General features: G+C 35.3%; 3 protein-coding genes across 4 annotated transcripts in view; 1 reads left to right on the forward strand and 2 right to left on the reverse strand.

Annotated features, from left to right (window-relative positions):
• ogdhl (oxoglutarate dehydrogenase L) overlaps window positions 1-9,249 on the forward strand; it is a 26,980-nt gene extending 17,731 nt beyond the window's left edge. Inside the window, exons 15-23 of the mRNA XM_052571893.1 lie at window positions 464-614; window positions 2,193-2,320; window positions 2,573-2,751; window positions 4,135-4,206; window positions 4,664-4,789; window positions 7,454-7,526; window positions 7,608-7,771; window positions 7,856-8,007; window positions 8,186-9,249. Of these exons, the coding sequence (XP_052427853.1) occupies window positions 464-614; window positions 2,193-2,320; window positions 2,573-2,751; window positions 4,135-4,206; window positions 4,664-4,789; window positions 7,454-7,526; window positions 7,608-7,771; window positions 7,856-8,007; window positions 8,186-8,309 (1,169 nt within the window). The 3' untranslated portion in view covers window positions 8,310-9,249. The remainder of the gene's footprint in view (window positions 1-463; window positions 615-2,192; window positions 2,321-2,572; window positions 2,752-4,134; window positions 4,207-4,663; window positions 4,790-7,453; window positions 7,527-7,607; window positions 7,772-7,855; window positions 8,008-8,185) is intronic.
• On the reverse strand, window positions 8,690-10,498 carry cb13h10orf53 (chromosome B13 C10orf53 homolog). Its single transcript, XM_052571894.1, has 3 exons — window positions 10,351-10,498; window positions 10,109-10,228; window positions 8,690-10,015 (listed from the first exon to the last, which is right to left on the reverse strand). The coding sequence occupies exons 1-3, from the start codon at window positions 10,442-10,444 to the stop codon at window positions 9,951-9,953; spliced, it is 279 nt and encodes a 92-aa protein (XP_052427854.1). The 5' UTR covers window positions 10,445-10,498; the 3' UTR covers window positions 8,690-9,950.
• A 439-nt stretch (window positions 10,499-10,937) lies between these two features.
• On the reverse strand, window positions 10,938-18,567 carry LOC127969928 (choline O-acetyltransferase). Of its 2 annotated transcripts, none has more exons than XM_052572089.1 (15): window positions 18,362-18,567; window positions 17,940-18,048; window positions 17,371-17,562; window positions 17,137-17,255; window positions 16,278-16,331; window positions 16,006-16,186; window positions 15,679-15,856; window positions 15,301-15,470; window positions 15,102-15,202; window positions 14,689-14,817; window positions 13,865-13,987; window positions 13,656-13,794; window positions 13,459-13,521; window positions 13,168-13,305; window positions 10,938-13,028 (listed from the first exon to the last, which is right to left on the reverse strand). In XM_052572089.1, exons 2-15 carry the CDS (start codon window positions 17,985-17,987, stop codon window positions 12,750-12,752), a joined length of 1,914 nt encoding a protein of 637 aa, XP_052428049.1. In that variant the 5' UTR covers window positions 17,988-18,048; window positions 18,362-18,567; the 3' UTR covers window positions 10,938-12,749. The 2 variants fall into 2 exon arrangements, with proteins under 2 accessions (XP_052428049.1, XP_052428050.1); XM_052572090.1 differs by having other exon boundaries at window positions 17,940-18,051.
• Window positions 18,568-19,918: the final 1,351 nt, after the last annotated feature.

The following is a 19,918-nucleotide window of genomic DNA, read 5'->3' on the forward strand; positions in this document are numbered from 1 at the left end:
TGTGTGTGTGTGTGTGTGCGTGCGTGCGTGCGTGCGTGCGTGCGTGTGTGTGTAAATAAAAACAGCAAGGTTAATTATGTTGGCTTGACAAAGCTTTTATACATTTTGCTTTTTCTTCTGATGCATTTTTTATAACAATTTTTTTTTTATGTAACTCATCCTAAAACTTTAAATCTACACCCACCAAGATTAGCACAGACGTTTGGTCTTTTCTGACTCTACTTGTGTATGTTTTCTCTTATACGCTTATGCTGCACAACAGAAAAATATCCCATAGACTTCCAATGAAAACGTCTACTTTCTAGCTTATCTATCAAACAGGGCTTTGTCAAGCCAATATCGAAGTTTTACAACTTTTGGTTTCTAGTAAATGTAATTTATTTTCAAAGTATCACTCAACAAAAGATACAAAATTATTTTAAAATTTTAAATTTCTGTATGTTCTGTATCTGTGTTATTCAAGGCTTGTCACGTATCCTTCGAGGCAGAGCAGATATGGTTGCGAAGCGCACTGTGGACTGGGCCCTGGCAGAGTACATGGCATTCGGCTCTTTGCTGAAGGATGGTATTCATGTAAGACTCAGTGGACAAGATGTGGAAAGAGGAACATTTAGGTAAGACAGTCAATCCATTTTATAAAAAATGACTGTGGCTGCTCCCTTTTTCTGTTTTATGTTTTGTGAATGGAGCAAAAAGTGGCAGTTTGGCACATGCAGTCATGGAAGACCATCAGTTATTGTTATATATTTTCTAAACAGCGTGATTTCACATATTGGGCCACTTTCCATTCCTTAAGTGACTAGATTTCTGTAACTAAAAATAACCAAGTATATATTTTCCACCTTATGGCTCCATTAAAACTAAAATGTCAACACATTGACAAATGACGTCAGCTTGTCACACGCACACAGAGTCCTCTGAGAAATACCCACATGGTGCCGTCACGGTACTTCTTCTGAAGAAAACCCGTTTTATGTCGGTACAGACACATACTCCCACTTCTGTTTGTTACTGTCAAGAGCAAGGTATTTTGGCAGTCAGGTTTGTTTGAAATAGTACACACTGAGACATCAGAGCAACTGAATTTATCACACCACAAATGGCATTATTTACAGATTCACTTTACAGTTTTTGATTCTAGAGTTTCCTTTCAATGAGCTACACTGGACAGTTTTATGCTTTGTTTAGAACATAATGAAGGTAAAACGCAAGTGAAAAGACGTCACCAAAGTAGCTTCTGTGTGATATGAGCCTTTTTATCAAAGTAGATTGTTTGCCGATGCGTATATGCAGTTCTATCTTTATTCGCATGCAAAGGCTCAGGGAGTGAACATATTGGTGTGCTCCAGTCTGCTGGTTCTGCTTGTTACTCAGGGAGTTAATGGCTATGAGTAATTGATTCAGTCTACTGTGTTTGGGTATGCACTGAGTACTGTGCTCTGGTCCCTTGATTGATGAATCCAACTCACAGCTGATGCACTGTGGAAACTGTTTACTCCCCAGATTCTCTGTGTTTCCAGAGCTAACCCACAGAGACAGGACACTTTAGCTTAAAGAGCCACTTTTGATTTACATTTGTGATTAAATGAGCATGGCAGACAGACCCCAATTAGCCTGAACACATTCCTTGTGGTTACATTCTCCATTTCACAACATTATATTTCAAAAGAGCCCATATTTGTCAAATATGAATTACCCAGCTTGTTGGGAAATATACATATGTGTGTTAATACTGTATTTAAATTATTGTTATGTCTATGCAATCCTTGTAAATCGGGATGGCCAGCATAGTACATCATTACTGTGATATTTAAAGGAGTTTAAAGATTGTCTAATCGCACTGGGTCTGATGGCTGGTTTGAACATCACATCAGAGTAAGCCAGCAAAACGCATCACATCTCCTCTCCGAAATCCACTGCCGCCCATGATGTCTCACACTGATAGGACATAAAGAGTTAGAGTGCCTCTGACATTACAACTTAAGAAAAGATTCCTAAGAAAATCCTTAAGGTGTTATTTTATTTTATACATTTTTACACACACACACACACACACACACATATATACACACACACACAAGTATCCCATTATTCCAGTCTTTTAATGATCCTCCAGAGATCATAATATGTTGAATTGGTGTTCAAGAAACATTTCTTCTTATTATAAATGTGTGTGTGTGATGTTTTTGCAGTCACCGTCACCACGTCTTGCATGATCAGGAAGTTGATAAGCGCTTCTGCATTCCGATGAACCACCTGTGGCCGAACCAGGCTCTCTACACAGTTTGCAACAGCTCCTTGTCTGAATATGGCGTTTTGGGTAAGAATTACTGTGCTCAATTTGCATCTGGTTATCAATCAGCGTGCACAAAAATAAATAAATAAATAAATAAACTTCCAAGGTATTCCTTGTTTTTGATATCTGTAAAATTACCTTCAGAAATGATCAGCTTGTACAGAACAAACTGCACCGAATATTCAGCAGCACATCTATTTGCAAAATCCATACTAAGAAGCTTTTATGTAACAATATTTTTCTGTCCAAGTATTCTGACATGTTCATATTGCTTAGGGTTTGAGCTGGGTTTTGCCATGGCTAGTCCAAATGCCCTGGTGTGCTGGGAGGCTCAGTTTGGCGATTTCCAAAACACAGCCCAGTGCATCATAGACCAGTTCATCTCTGCAGGCCAGGCCAAGTGGGTCCGCCACAATGGCATTGTTTTAATGTTGCCTCATGGGATGGAGGGAATGGTGAGTCTGCTGATGGCATTTTACATATTATACAGTATTACTCAAAAGTTTGGACTAATCATTATTGTTTCAATGTTTTAGAAAGAAGTCTTCTTCTTATGCACTTATGCTCAACAAGGCTGCATTTATTTGATCAAAAATATAGTTAAATCATTGTGAAATATTATTATAATTTAAAATAACTGTTTTCTAATTGAATTTGTTTTCAAATGTAGTTTATTCCTGTGGTGGCAAAGATGAATTTTTCAGCATCATTCCTCCAGTCTTCAATGTCACCAGATACGTCAGATTGTCATTCTAATATGCAGATTTGATACTCAATTATTACTGGTTCTCAGTTATTGAAAATAGTTCTTCTTATTATCAATGTTGAAATTTTTTTTTTTGCCACTTAATATTTTAGAGGAAATGCCGAATTTTTTTTTTTTTTTTAGGATTATTTTATGAACAGAGAGTTTATTTGAAATAGAAATCTTTTTTAGCATTATGAATGCCTTTTATTTTATTTTTGATCAATAATTAATAAATCATTATGAATTTATTTTCTTTTTCTTTGTCTTTTGCATCATACTTTTAAATAATAGTATATCATGGTTTCCACAACAATGTTAAGCAGCAATACTGTTTTCAACATAAAAAATAATAAGAGATGTTTATTAAGCAGAAAATCAGCAATAAATAAAAATGTTAATCATTGAACACTAATAATAATCGAGCACCGAATCATCATAATAGGATCATTTTTGAAATACTAAGCTAAGACTCAGCCTTGCCATCACAGTAATAAATGTAATCTTAACATATATTAAAAATAAAAGAAAAATATTTTTAATCATAATAATATTTGACAGTATTAGTGTTTTACTCTATTTTTGATCAAATAAAAGCAGCCTTGGAAAGCATAAAAGACTTAGTTTAAAAACATTTTTAAAAATCTGCCGATTGGTAATGTACTGTATATATACACTCTTGCATATTTTTCCTCATCAGCTTTGTTGTATCTTAATACAGAAGTATCTGTTCCAGTAGCATATGTCATTGAAAAAACACAAGACAGTAGAATAAATATCATGTATTATTTAACTCCTTAGTTACTTCTGCCTTTGCCCTATTAGACCATATCAAAGCACATGCTATTTTTAGAGTCAGTAGGTCATAACAATCCTATATTGACCACTGAATCTAATTTCCTGCAGAGATAAACTGCAGGGTTAAATCTTTGTCAGTCCTTTCCTTGACTCAAAGGCAGAATAGCTGTACTAAGATCAATAATGATGACTCAAGTTTGGTCTGAGCCAATAAATGAGGCTATAATTCTTTAGCTTAGTGTGGCGTTTGATAGACCTACTCTCATTAGTGCTGGTGTGTTTCACTAATGAGCAGGGCCCGGAGCACTCGTCAGCACGGCCTGAGCGCTTCCTGCAGATGAGCAAGGATGACCCTGATCGCTATCCGGTAAGTGGCCCTTTCCTGCCATGCCTCATGCTGAATGGCCACAGGTAGTTTGAAATGGACACACTTCACTGATTACCAATTAGTTTGATGCTTAATATAGTTCTTGTTAATACTGTTTTCCTGTTTAGTCTAGCAGTGGGGTGACAAGAATGGTTCTAATTACAAGCCTGATCAGTATTTACAAGATGTGATCATTAAACAGGTTATTGAAAAAAACAGTCAGAAATTAAATCAATTCATGAATCTCCTCTTAGTGCGAAGGAAGTCTTTCGTGGAAATCTTAAAAAATCAAACCCTTGTGTTATTTTGGATTTTTATATGATAATATATGAATTTATAAATCTATTGAAATATGGTAGAATAGATTTTTTTTTTATCAACTTTTACTTTGAAACATTATATGTATTTATTTTTTGACATATTTTTAATGGGCTTTGCTTTGTTTGCCTCATTTAAGGAATTCACTGGAGATTTTGAGGTCCAGCAGCTCTATGACTGTAACTGGATCGTGGTCAATTGTTCAACACCTGCCAACTACTTCCATGTGCTTAGAAGGCAAATCGTATTGCCATTCAGAAAGCCAGTAAGATAAAATTTTTTCCTTGTTTGGGAAAGTTTGGGATCAGTAAGATTTTCAATGTTTTTCTTATGCTCATCAAGCCTGTATCTATTTGATCAAAAATACAGAGAAACATTTAAAATAACAGTTTTCTATTTTAATATACTTTAAAATATGATTTATTCATGTGAAGGGAAGCTGAATTTTCAACATCATTACTCCAGTCTTCAGTGTCACATGATCCTTCAGAAATCATTTTACAAACCCGATTCCAAAAAAGTTGGGACACTGTACAAATTGTGAGTAAAAAAGGAATGGAATTATTAACAAATCTCATAAACTTATATTTTATTCACAATAGAATATAGATAACATATCAAATGTTGAAAGTGAGACATTTTGAAATCATGCCAAAAATTGGCTCATTTTGGATTTCATGAGAGCTACACATTCCAGTTGGGACAGGTAGCAATAAGAGGCCGGAAAAGTTAAATGTACATATAAGGAACAGCTGGAGGACCAATTTGCAACTTATTAAGTCAATTGGCAACATGATTGGGTATAAAAAGAGCTTCTCAGAGTGGCAGTGTCTCTCAGAAGTCAAGATGGGCAGAGTAATTCCCCCAATGCTGCGGCGGAAAATAGTGGCCTTAGACAGCACTGCATCACATGCAGGAATGCTACTGTAATGGAAATTACAACATGGGCTCAGGAATACTTCCAGAAAACATTGTCGGTGAACACAATGAACCGTGCCATTCGCCGTTGCCGGCTAAAACTCAATAGGTCAAAAAAGAAGCCATATCTAAACATGATCCAGAAGCGCAGGAGTTTTCTCTGGACCAAGGCTCATTTAAATGTGGTCAGACGAATCAAAATTTGAAGTTCTTTTTGGAAACTGGGATGCCATGTCATCTGGACTAAAGAGGACAAGGGCAACCCAAGCTGTTATCAGCGCTCAGTTCAGAAGCCTGCATCTCTGATGGTATGGGGTTGCATGAGTGTGTGTGGCATGGGCAGCTTACACATCTGGAAAGGCACCATCAATGCTATAAGGTATAACCAAGTTCTAGAACAACATATGCTCCCATCCAGACATTGTCTCTTTCAGGGAAGACCTTGCATTTTCCAACATGACAATGCCAGACCACATACTGCATCAATTCCAACATCATGGCTGCGTAGAAGAAGGATCCGGGTACTGAAATGGCAAGCCTGCAGTCCAGATCTTTCACCCATAGAAAACATTTGGCGCATCATAAAGAGGAAGATGCGACAAATAAGACCTAAGACAGTTGATCAACTAGAAGCCTGTATCAGGCAAGAATGGGAAAACATTCCTATTCCTAAATTTGAGCAGCTTGTCTTCTCAGTCCCCAGACGTTTACAGACTGTTAGAAAAAGAAGAGGGGATGCCACACAGTGGTAAACATGGCCTTGTCCCAACTTTTTTGAGATGTGTTGATGCCATGATATTTTAAATCAACTTTTATTTTCCTTAACATTTTCTCAGTTTAAACATTTGATATGTCATCTATGTTAAATCCTAAATAAAATATTGAAATTTGAAATTTCCACATCATTACATTCTGTTTTTATTCACACTTTGTACAGTGTCCCAACTTTTTTAGAATCGGCTTTGTAATATGCTGATTTAAAATCAATATTGGAAACAGCTGTGCTGCTTAATATTTATTGGGACCTTTGAATCTTTCAAAGGATTTTTTGATAAAATGTTAAAAAAAATATGTTTATTCAAAACAGAAATGTTGTTTTAAAATATACACTACTATTCAAAGGTTTGGGTTCGGTACATTTTTTCTTTCTTTTTTTTTTAAAGAAATTAATACTTTCATTCAGCAAGGATGTGTTAAATGGATAAAAAGTTAAAGTAAAGATTTATATTGTTTGAAAAGATTTATATTTTGAATAAATGCTGTCCCTTTAACTATTTATTCATCAAAGAATCAAATAAAAAATAATCACAATTTCTGAAGGGTCATGTGACACTGAAGACAGGAGTAATAGCTGAGGAAAATTAAAAGCTGCATCACAGAAATAAATTATATTTTAAAGTATATCAAAATAGGAAACCAATATTAGAGATTGTAATAATATTTCTGAATATTAGTTTTTTTTTCTGTATTTTGGATCAAATAAATACAGCCTTGATGAGCATGAGAGATTCCATTAAAAAAAAACATAAAAAATACTGATCCCAAAATTTGAGAGAAAATGTATACTGAAAGATGTAGTACTTTGTGCTACATAGGTGTTATGAATTTAGTCTTAAGATTAATTTCACAGCTGCTGTGAAGGTAGTTTGATGGACTTTATTAACTAAAGCTTAAACTTAGATTTTATGTGAAAGTTTGACGAATGTCCCAACATTTTTTGCTTCTGTGCCACTGCAATTGTCTAAAGTGATTCCCTGTTGTGGAGAAATGCAGAGGTTTGTGGAGCATGAGAAAATCTCTTCCTGAGCAAATTAAACTGAGCGTCTGGGGATGATATTGTTCGTTTTGTATGAAAGTGCTCTTAATTTACTGTTTTGCTTGGTTTCACAGCTGTGTTTTTATAACTACTCTTCTGTATTCCAGTAGATGGAAGTTTAAAGTTTAAAAGTGTCTGATCGCAACTATAAATCAAAGATAGTTTGACTGACCACATTTTCATATTCTTATTCAGCTGATCATTTTCACACCAAAGTCTTTACTGAGGCTGCCCGAGGCACGCTCCAGTTTCGATGAGATGATAACAGGTACAAGATTCTGGTAGACTTTAAATTCTGTCCAGCTTTTGGGAATAGAATTTGGCCTTATCTAATTCATCTATGTTGCAGGGACAAAATTCCTAAGGATAATTCAAGATGGTGGTCCTGCATCCAAACACCCAGAAAAAGTCAAAAGGGTCATCTTCTGCACCGGAAAAGTGTACTATGAGCTGGCAAAAGAGAGAAAACAGCTGAAGTTGGAGGAGGATGTTGCAATTGTCAGATTGGAGCAGGTTGCCAATTATAGTTTCCTGTGGTCTAAAGTGTAATGACACTGCAAAAATGACTGTTTTCACAATCAAATTCTTCCCCTTTAGATATCACCCTTCCCTTTTGACCTCATCAAGGCTGAGGTTGAGAAGTACAGTAATGCTGAACTCATATGGTGTCAAGAGGAGCACAAGAATATGGGCTACTATGATTACATAAGGCCACGTTTCCTGACAGTGCACTCTAGGAATCCGATTTGGTGAGTCTCTTCTTAAAATAGTTCACCCAAAAGTAAAAACTTGCTGACAAAAACTTATCTACAGTGCATCTTGGATGTAATTTAAATTTTTCAGTGAATTATTCCTTTGAGCTAAATTTTTGATGTAGCCTAAATCAAACTTATATACACCAAACTAAAAACTTCACATTCATTTTAGGTATGTTGGCCGTGACCCTGCAGCAGCCCCTGCCACAGGAAACAAATTCACTCATCTGGCTGAGCTGAAGAGGTTCTTGGACACTGCGTTTAACCTAGAGGCATTCAAGGGCAGGCGTTTTTGATGATTTTGTGTTAGATGTGGAAGTTAGATTTTAAAATTAAATATAACAGTTATCAACGCACCAAGATTTATTAAATAAGGTCACTTTCATGTTGCCAAAATATATACAATTGATAAATTGAGCATAAAAAAACAGCAAATTTAAATTTGTTTAGCTCATTTATCCATAAATTTGCACCAGAAACCCCTTATCTGTCTTAAGTAATCTGATTTTCAGTTTTTTTTTTTGTTTTTTTTTTTTGTCTTCCATAACTGTCACACTTGGCTTCATCCTGAGACATCAAACAGATGGCATGTAGACAAGTAACAATATTCTCTATGGCAGTGGTGATATTCTCTGTAGCTTCCACAAAATATGCTTCCGTTTTAGGGTTCTTGTGGCTTTTAGGACTTGTGGGAATCATTACATTTAAAGCATCAACATGTCTGTGACAACTTTGAAATGCTATACACACTGGGAAAGAAATAAAAAGAAATTACTAAACAATTACTTTAACCACCAATCTGATAAGCACAAGTATCTGATGCAATATCTTTCTGTGTAATCTTTCTGTCAGCAAACTGGATTTATAGTGGATTTTAGCAACATTAAAGCTTACATACAGTAAATGGTCATCTGTAATGATCATTCTGTGGCTGCTTATACTCTACATAATTAAACCATTAATTGTCACTCAAGCTGGACTAAACAGCTATAACTAGCAACTATAATCTGTGCTTTTGGTTATTCATATGATTTGGCAATTGCTATAGTGAATTTAATGTAAATGCTTAAAAAGGGTAAAATAAAATATCAGATTTGGTTGTAGAATAGTACAGAGACCAGGCATTGCTCATGGAGAAAAAAAAGTGATCATAAATATAGTTCACTGTTATAGATTGTGATAAATGATAGACGTTTCTCAGCAATAATGTAATAAACTTGTGTCACTGACAAACGATTGATGTTTGCTTTGTTATATCATTTTTCATATACCTGTGTACATACATAAGAGGTTTCTCTACAGACAGTGTGCTGCCTTCCTATACAGCAAGACAACATTAGTGGACTTAAAAGCACACCAGAAAACGCTGTCTAGGTAGTATGCCAACACTAGATTTTAAGACCTTGGGTAAGTTAAGAATACTATGCTGTACCTTACAACTCTTTTAATTGCTGCATTATGCACAATTTGACTTACTGAATTTGCTGAAATGAGCAGTGTATAACAGCACACTTATTTACTGGACTTCTGTATCCCACAAATCCCACTCTCCTCGACCTTCCATTCCCAGTGTGATGAATAAACTGGTAGTATAGGGCTACAGTATCTGATTTCCTGACTAATTATCTGAAAATCTGTAAGACATTTTACACAAAATTAAAAATATTCAGCATTTTCCAGCATGTTAGCTAGACTCTCCTGAGTTCAGCATACATTGTAATCAAACAACAACAACAATTTTTTTTTTTCTATTTGTTTACCATTTAGAATGGAATAACGCCACCTGGTTCACTTATACTTTAAGAATAGTGTAGGCCTAAAGTTTTTCCACTAATAGCCACTTTCCCCCCAAAATAAAATAGTAGAGGTTATACCGCGTAGTATTCTTTACGTAGTATGCTAGTGTTCCATTGAGCACACGGTCATAGACATGGCGTTCAGTACGCGTCTCTCACCGCGTCAATGGCCTCTTGGCACCGCGGATCAAGTCGTCCATCACCCCCTATGAGCAAACAGAAGTTTGACAGGCACCTCGTGAGCAACACATCTTTAATCATCCAAACAGCAGAGATTTTCGAATGTTGACGCAAATTACCAAACTCGAGGTCAGTAATGTTGCACGTGTAGACGCACTCTCCATTCACAATTAGCTCTACTTTATTCCAGTCATCTGTTTTCTCGAGGACACACTGGTGGCCGTTGTCTTTTAGGACCGCTAGAAGTGAGGGTCATTTTCACCAAATGACAATAGTGCTTCATGTATTGTTACTACAAACGGATAACTGGGTAAACATTTAACAAAATGAATGAAACTTTAGGACACATTTTAAGGATTACCTTGTAAACCTTCCAGGCGAAATGTTCTGTGCTCGACAATACCACACGACTCATATGGACCATACCTGACTGTTACCACTGAATTTATAGGCATATTTATAAATCTATGTATAACCCACCCAAAGGCTAGGCTGTAGTCATACTGCGTTTGTGTATACTTCTCTCCATAGTAACCAGTGACCATAGTAACCTAAAAATACAGACAGGTCACAGGAAGACAGATAGAGAAAATTAATATTATAAATGCTATTCCTTTCTCAAAAGTGTAACTTATAATATTTAAGTCCGATTTAATTTCCATAGGAAATATTATTGTTATTGGAATGATGTAATATAAGTTATGTAACGGTTTCTGGAGCTTGATGTCCATACATTCTCAATAAAAGTTGTCGATTGCTGTGAAAATAACACTTGCCATATGATAAATGTTAATGTACTTGGCCTAAATCATTGTAGCTGGCATGAATTAATGTAATGTGAAATGTAAAATATTTTTATGCTGTAGTGTGGTAACAAAAAGTCCTGTGCCAGAATACCGATATTTCATAGTTTGTTGGTGGAACTGTAAATACTCAGTGAACACATGATTGGTTTTGATTAGTAGATACTTTTTATGGCATCATTAGGATACAGTGATATTGATTAATAGACAATTTATCTTTTGAAAACTCTTTTTGAAAAAATAAATATCCCAGAGTTAAATAACATCACAGTTTCAGCACTCCACCACTAGACATTACATACATTCGGTTACATCCTCATTTTTTCATGAATTTTCTGTTTTGCCCGTTCACTAGTATTCATGCTTAACATGATGTCATGATAATCAACAAACATATTCTATTACTAAAACTTGGGCTAAGGCTATAATTTCTCTAGTATCCATATTTTCTCTCTTTGTATATACTTTATATGTACTCTAGTATTTGTAACATGATTGAGTGCTTCATTAGTCTATTTTAGCTAAGCTACAGTACATATTTGATCTAGTTATAAAGTGCTAAAATGAATTTCTCAAGGCATCACTGTTTTTTATCTACTTCACAATTACTATGATGACTGGATCAACATGTAGGATATACAAATTAGACACATTTGTTTACAGTGTTCACAATATAAAGCATACTCTCACTTCAGTCTTTATCTATGTACATTAGACAGACATCAAGTATTGTTCATTTTTTAGGAATATTGTATAGACCTAGTGTGCAACACATGTCAGTATCATTTTCAGACGTAATATAAGCACATTTTCACATACACAACAATGATTGTACTTTAAAAAAAAAAAAAAGCTTAATTTGACACTGTGATTAAACCATTCTTCTTGGCTTCATATGTTTCTGATATTGCTATATTTTTTTATTATTTATGCAAACTGGCTTGTTTTTAGGACCTTTCAGCATTTCAGAATATGACCAAGTAAGTAAGAATTCTCAATTTATAGAACACATAAAACACAGCACACTTTAAAGCTATAATACCATAGAGTATAAATTATATTGCCTGGTCCTGACATTTTGTTTGTATACTGCAGAATTAAAATAGACTTTGCTATATATACAGATCGTTTTTTAAAAATACATTAAATAAACTTTAAAATGCAATAGATGAGACTCACAAAGACAAAGTTAAATAGCAGCTTCTGGTCCAGTTCCACAGGGTTGTCATTCAGAGTACTATATTTTGACTGGTATCTATAACCATAAGTTATGGTAACTATGACATGACCATAAAAAAACTGGTGTAGATTGTAAACAGCTATAGGTTATCATATCATAGTTTACATGTGCATATTAATCAAGTAGATATAGTACAGCTTTTCAAAGGCAGCATAATTGAGAATGTCATTTTTTAGTACAATTTCCAATTTAGTTTCCGGCTACAAGCATCAAGGCGGCCCTCATAATAATTTTTCAGTGTTGTTGATAAAACTGTTGAAACATTCTTAAAAATATCTTCTTTTGTGTTCCACAGATGAAAGTGAGTCATACAGATTTGGAACGGCATGTTGGTAAGTAAATAATTACTGAATTTTTATTTTTGGGTGAACTATCCTATTAATGCTGCCTTTGACAGTGTCAACTATTAATATACACTTAGACAGACTGCAAAGCTGGGTAAGATTCTTAGAGTCAGGTCATATTGAAGATGACATAGTTTACTATACAGTATATCTGCTAAATTTCATCTACTCCTTTTTAATTTGTATATGCTCTCATAGGCCAAATAATGCAAAATAACTTAATAGATCTACTTTTGTCAAGTGACTATCTATATCTGTTGGTAATAAAATGGGCCTTGTTTTTGAGAATCTTATTTTCTCCCAAAATGTCAATATTTGTACAGTCACAGTGGTTTCTGCATCTTCCATATGATTCAAATGATGTAGCTTCTCGCTATGACTTGCTTCCATTCTTCATTACCTTGGTATTTCCGTCCATCTTTTCCGTGGCGTCAGTTGGTTTAGCTTCACTGTTGCATTTTAGGCATAGATCTTGCATTTCCTTGAGGCACCCCTCAAGAGTCTTCACAAACAAATCTGAGCTGGTCTCGGCACTGTCACGGAAGCTTGACACGCAGAAGATGATGTGGTCCGTCTGAGGATTGTAGCAGGCTCCGTAGCCATTAGGGACAACAGGACCATAGCAGCAGAACATCTCTTCAGTGGTAGGAACCTATGCAAAGACAAGGGTTTTTGAACAAACAGATTGGTGATCAAGTTAAAAAAAAAAAATCTACATATATTAAAATAAAGATGTATGCACAAATCAATTTCGGACTATCTCATGATTTCAGTTAGGGTTTGAAGTGAACCTGGCTTGTAGAGAGAATGAAGTGGATGCTGGTGGCATAAGTTGTATCAGAAAACAGCTCTGGCTTTTCTAGTTTCAGCTCCTTGGCAATCTCTCGCAGTCCCAGCAAGTGATTGTCTATTGCCATCCCAGTGATTGCCTGTTTCCAAAGAGTGGACAAGCAATATTTTATTGTAGAGTGGACACACTAAATGACATATGACAATCACAGTTTGATCATCACAGTCAAACATCCCTGTAACTGGCAGATTGTGTAATTGTAGTTTCAAATTCAGTTGTCCGTTTCACTTACTAGAATTGTGTAATTGGTTTGGGCTTTAATGGCAGTCCAAAGCAACGCCATTTTCTCAGCATCCTAAATAAAAAAAGACAGGTTATTAAGCTACTCCTGTTTTGACAATACGCATGGCATGGACTGCAGATGAGCTGACGTTTCAAAATTCAGAGAAGTTTGAATAGAATACAATGAAAACAGACTAAACTACATACAGTGGTTTTGGAGCTATTTGCCATAGCTTTCACAAATGCTAAGGCCTCAGGTGTGGAGGAGCGAATGTTGTCAACTCGTCCTTCTTGAAAGCGGCGTATTGATGCACTTTCATAGGTGGGCACTAGACGTCCATGACATCTGAGTGCAAATAAGACATAAGTCTTCACTCTGTATTACTAATACATCTTAAATTAAAGCGAAGACTGACCTGTAAAATGTAAACTGGAGGGCAACTTGAATATAAGCATCAGGGCTCATTTTCTGTTTCTTGATGAACTCTTTGCCATAACCAGTGAATTTGTTGACATTCATGTCCAGATTTTTCACAAGTCTGTGGAAATTAACAGTTAATACACTACATAGTTTGGGGTCAGTACTATTTCTTTTTTTATGTTTTTGAAATTCTCTTTTGCTCACTTTAATAAAAACAAAATGTAATATTGTGAAATTTATTACATTTTGTGTACAGAACTGTTTTCTTTTCTGATATATTTTAAAATACAATTTATTCCTTTGATAACAAAGCTGAAATTTCAGGATCATTACTGTGTGTCAAGTTAGAAATTATTCTTGTATGCTAATTTGCTGCTCAAAGAACATTTCTTCTTATTATCAATGAAAAGAGTTGGAAACTGGGATGCATTTCAGGATTCTTTGAAACAGCATTTGCAATAGAAATCCTCTGTATAACTTTTAGAAATGTATTTCACTTTTATTCTTGTCTGTCACTTTTTGACAATTTAATGAATCCTGAATAAAAGTTTTTTTTTTTTTTTTTTCAAAATAAACATCTTATTGACCCCAGACCTTTTAACAGTACTGCATGCAAGAAACCAAAAATACTAAAACATTTATTGTATTTTACACTATTTATTTGTAAAAATTGTATTTATTTATATGAGCAATTGAATAAATAACTTTGATGGCTTCTAAGATATGCTTTAATAGGATGAGCAGTGTTTAGTGTAATAAATGGCATGCTGTCAGAATGAGCTTTACAGACCCTGTTGTATCAGCTGAATGTTGACATACCTCTGTAATTTGTCTGCTGAGGCTGTGAGGAACACTTGGATATCTGGTGAGCATTTCCAGCGCAGTCGTCTGGGGGCAGGAAGCTCACTCATGCTGGCTGCCCTCACAAGCTTAGAAGGGCTTCCTCTCCTATGAGAGAAACAATCTCATTGCATCTTCGCTAGCTTAGTTGCTATACTCAGGCTGTGGGCATATATCTCAAGTCGTCTCATTAGAGTTTTCCATCTCAGTCTCTTTGGCAAATACATAAATGTAACTGTGATGTGCTAGTGAGAATAAGCATGCAGAAAGATATTACAGATTCTTTCAGAAGTGAATGTATTCTTTGCATTTGCCAGACCAACAGTGCATTCTGGGTAATCAAGAGTTGTTTTGAAATTAATTTCAACGAATGAAATAATAATTTGGCTTACATGTATCTCAGAAGATATTCTGAACATTGCACGAGCACTATTCCTTCAAAAGGGGAGTGTTCACATACAACACCACAGCATCCATCTGCACCTATTACAAACTGAAATCGTTACAGTCGTTTAATTTTAGAATACATTTTTTCAGGGTCATTTGATCAATGCAATTTGATTCCATCCTTGTTTGTTTTGTTTTTTCTACCTGCATGGGCTTGTCATACCAGCGATTGCCCCCATTTTTGTCCATCCCCCCTCCGTGGAGCATCAGTAAAGCTCGGTTGGTATCAGTCAGTTCAGTGCCAGACGGCTCGTCCAAACACACCAGACACAGACAGCGCTCAATCATGTCCAGAGAATCCCTGTTGGTAGAATCTGCACCCGATTGAGAAGTGTTACTTTTCATGTGTGTGAATTCCATTAACCTGTGCAGAACTTTTTGTTTCATCAGGGGAATTTATAGTTGTGAGAGAGCTGCTTTTCCAGATGAAGTCAAGTTGTTTTGTTTCTTAACATTTTGATGTCACATTGCAGGTCTAATAGCAGACACAGCTTGTATAGTTGAGGATAAATGAAGTCTGACCTTTGATCAGCACGCTGCGAGCCTCGGCCCACTGTGTTCTGCCATCTGATGTGAGCAGACCGATTGGAGGCAGACGCTCCTCTTCAATGTCTGCCATCTTTCTGATTCGCTCCAGTTGAGTATAAAGGTCTTTTTCATTCAACCGACGGAAGTTTATCACCACGTCGAGAACAAAAAACTGGTATGGCAGAAAACACATTAAGTCTTTGTCTTCACTGTTTGATTAGGTCTTTTTAAGACTCATTTTAAAATAAAGATTAAGAACAAGCAAAACAAAAAATAATCATCAGATATAGTTCACTACTACGTAGATGAAGTAATACCTACCTGATTCTTACAAGCCACTATTATATGTTCAGGCTCAGGCATAACTGTGCTCTTCTGAGCCACTAAAGTGTCAATTTTTGGCCCTGGCAGACGGTAGGAGGTGAAGACCTTATTGTACTGATCCATACACAGGGGCGTCCCAGCCAGCTGCCCACGAGCATAGTCTACAGGGAGGGCACGTCTGCAATGAGCAGCATACAGCCCTGTTTAGAAAACTATGCAATTAATTATGAATGAAGTTTGTTTTGTTGAAAACAAGGAGTATAACCTACCCATCTATAAGAGATTTATACTCTAATACACCAGAAATGAGATGAGCAGCAAATCTGTAGAGGAAAAACATACACATTAGTATTTCATTTTTTTTTTTTTAAACAAGACTTTTATGGTTGTTTATTTGATCAGAAATATGATAAAAACTGTAATATTGTGAAATATTACAATTAAAAATGGTTGTAATTTGTAATTTAATGGTTGTAAAGTTGCAAAGCTGGATTTTCAGCATCATTACTCCAGTCTTCAGTTTCACACAATCATTCTAATATGCTGATTTGGCACACAAGAAACATTTATTATTATTATCAGTGTTGAAAACAGGTGTGTTGCTTAACATTTTTTGTGGAAACTAATACATTTCACCAAAATTAACCAAAAGAAGCTAATCCAAGACTGATGCTTAACATTATTACTTCCTTTAATACAAAATGTGTAATAATTTTGAAAAACATAACCTATTCTATAATAAGCCTAAAACAGAAATGTCCATCGTAGGATGTATTGTTTCCATTTTAGGACTGAAATCAACATCAGCTTATGAAGGAAGGGAGACTTTGTGCACACGTGTACTAATCTGTAGATGAAACTCTCCAAAATGAGAAATGAAGTTTTAATTAATGTGGCCCTTAAATTACGTTGCCGTATGGAGCTACACAGTTGTTGTGTAGATGAAATCATGCAGTGTACATAGCTGACAGTTTGCATAATCCTAATGCATATACGATATCCTTAATTTATGTAGACATCTGCATTTCCATTTAAACAAATTTATATCAATGAAGACATGCAGTGGTATCAGTCATCTCAGTTTATATGAGTAAAAATTGTCCCGACTGTATCCCCAGAGTCCCGTACCTGAGGGTATCACTTTGACTCGTGAAGTTCTGCTTGGGAAAGACCATCACAGGACTGGAGTTGACAGGTAGTGCTAATCTGTTGCTCAAATACATGTCTTCAAGCCAGTAGTCATACACCTTGGACAGTGTTCAAAAAGAGACAATTTTTAAAACATATTTAACAGACAATGTAACTCCACATTATAACCAAAGTTGCTTACAGAAAAGTATTAGCAATTAATGCAGTCCTTACCCAATTGGCCTTATTTTCACTTCTCTCCAGTAACTTTTTCTGAAGACATTCTCCAATCCCACCAGGTGCTCCAAATTTCTCTACAATTACCTTTGTCTTTTTGAACTGCTCCTCTGGTATTAGGTGACTCATGCACTTCAGGTACATGTCCAGTGTTTGCTGCAAGGGTGGCACTGGGAGCTTCGGGAGGCCCTAAATCGAGATCATGACCAGAGCTTTAGTGGGATTTATTAACTTAAATTTCAGTGTCAGGGACAGCTTCTACTTAAGTAGCATTTGTTTCCTTGATCTTATGGTATTTGTTCTTAAGTTAATGAGTCACTTGTCTAATTATAGAGTCTTAGTAAATCTTTCAGGCTTCAAATGATCCCAGATAAGTATTATATTTAAATAATTTTGCCCTGTGTTTCACCTGGCTGGATATAGATCATCTCTTTATAATGGCATAAAGCTAGATCATGTGTGTTTTGAATGCAGTACTGTGGTTAACAATGTTGTTTGTAATCATTATTAGAAACATAACATTGTTTACATTTTACATGCAAATATATAATAGTATTTTTACTTACACTTGGATCTCCCACATCTCTTGCTTGCTCCCTTTTCAAAACCGGCATCCTCAGAGTGGTAGAAGTTCAGTCAAGAAAGATGAAAATCCACTGATAATTTTCCCAGTTTCTTCTAAAACAGACATACAGGTATGAGAGAAAGCTTGCATTGCAAATAGTTTTCAACATAAAACTTCACAAAAAAATAAAAATAAAATAAAAATGCTATTTGGATTTTTTTTTTTTTCATCAGCCACATCAGTTAGACAGAGCTATGATTCCATGCCAACCTGTAACAATATTAATTAGAAGTTTATAAAGACATCTAATCCAGATTATTTTCCTCTTGAATTCAAATTAAGCAGAAAGTCTATTATAACTTTTTAGTAAGTCCTTATTTAATAAGTCTGTAAGCATATTGTGTAAACTTAAGAAATACTCACCAAAATGTCATACTCTTTGTGGAATCCGATGTCTCCAAGGATTTATCCAGATTCATAGTTCCGTCGTTTTTTTATTAAGAGGAATGTGCCGTTAATGTTGTGCGTTAACTTGTTTCAGGCTGCATACTTGCGTCCCATTCATTGCAAGTCAGGAGCTCCTTAGGATGCTCCTTAGGAAAGATGCTGAAGGAGCGGTACCTTTCTCAGACTCCACCCACTAAACTCCATTCGCTCGATGCCGCATCTGCCAGCCCACCTCATACTTTAATTCGAGTCCTTGAACAAAATTTATGAGCACCCTTCCAAGTCTCAGAGAAGAAAAAATATCCGTACACGAACGCGCTCGATAATTTAATTAAAACGAAAAGTGGAGAGGTTTATTTATACCCTCTTGCACCATAAGCAATAGTTTGTCTTATTTTAAATAAATAGCTTCGATTTTTGCCTCGTGTACATTTTTAGATTAACCATTTTGGTTAATCGCTTTATATTTATGAATCTTTCTTTGGAGTGGAAAGAAAAGTTTTTTTAAGCACAGTTCAATATATATGCTATATATTTGCTCCCCACCACAGAGGACCCTGTTACACAAGAATTTCATTTCCCGTGTGTTTTATGCATGTTTATAAATATGCATGTAGTAGCCTAATTATATTTGTAACAATGTCCTATTTATGCACGTTATATCGTTTTATGAATAATTTCGTTTCTTTTTTGTTTGTTGGCTCTTTGATGCACTAAAACTAAAGTTCTGCCTACCGCGGTATTGCATTACGTTGAACATTAATTTGTATTTTATAAATATCAATAATTACTAATTTCCTTCTTTTTAAAAGAAAAATAACATTCAAAACTAAAGAAATTTAAATTTCAGTGTATATATATATATATATAAATATAAATATGTGAATGTATCTGTTTAAAGCGTTTAGATGCAAGTAGTCACAGAAAAAGCTCACAACACGGCGTTTCACATATTTTCTTTTAATTATGTACATTTTATATGCACATATGTACACCATTATATCCCATAATATACAGTAATGCATTCCAGAAATACACCCTAAACATTTAATACTTGAAACAGACACTGAAAAGGCAGGATTCACACCAGTTCCATCATTTTTTCATAGAAGGTGTCAGGTGACATTTTGCATATTATTTGTAACAGCACAAAATCGGCGGAATAACTTCAACGAAGGCCCATTTAATACGTACACACGCATCTTCATATTTAATATGTTTGCACCATATTTATATCCCTGAATACAATTTAATACAGCGGAATACTATACAATGAAATTATTTATTCTTACACTTCTTCTATTGGAGAAAAAATATTGAGCTCATCATTTCAGTAAATAGATTAAATCGTAAGACTGTATGCCGTTCACCAACAGTTTTCCTCGGGACAATGAGTAACATGTAAATGAGTGGATGAAAAACATTTATATTCAGCAGAGGTTTTAACAGGATTGTAACATATGAACTAGAACGGACTACTCAGATTATATGTATTCTGGCTCAGACGTCTCTTCTTCAGAGAAGGACTTTGAT

The sequence above is a fragment of the Carassius gibelio genome, chromosome B13 (genome assembly GCF_023724105.1).
Source record: "Carassius gibelio isolate Cgi1373 ecotype wild population from Czech Republic chromosome B13, carGib1.2-hapl.c, whole genome shotgun sequence".
Lineage (NCBI taxonomy): Eukaryota > Metazoa > Chordata > Actinopteri > Cypriniformes > Cyprinidae > Carassius > Carassius gibelio.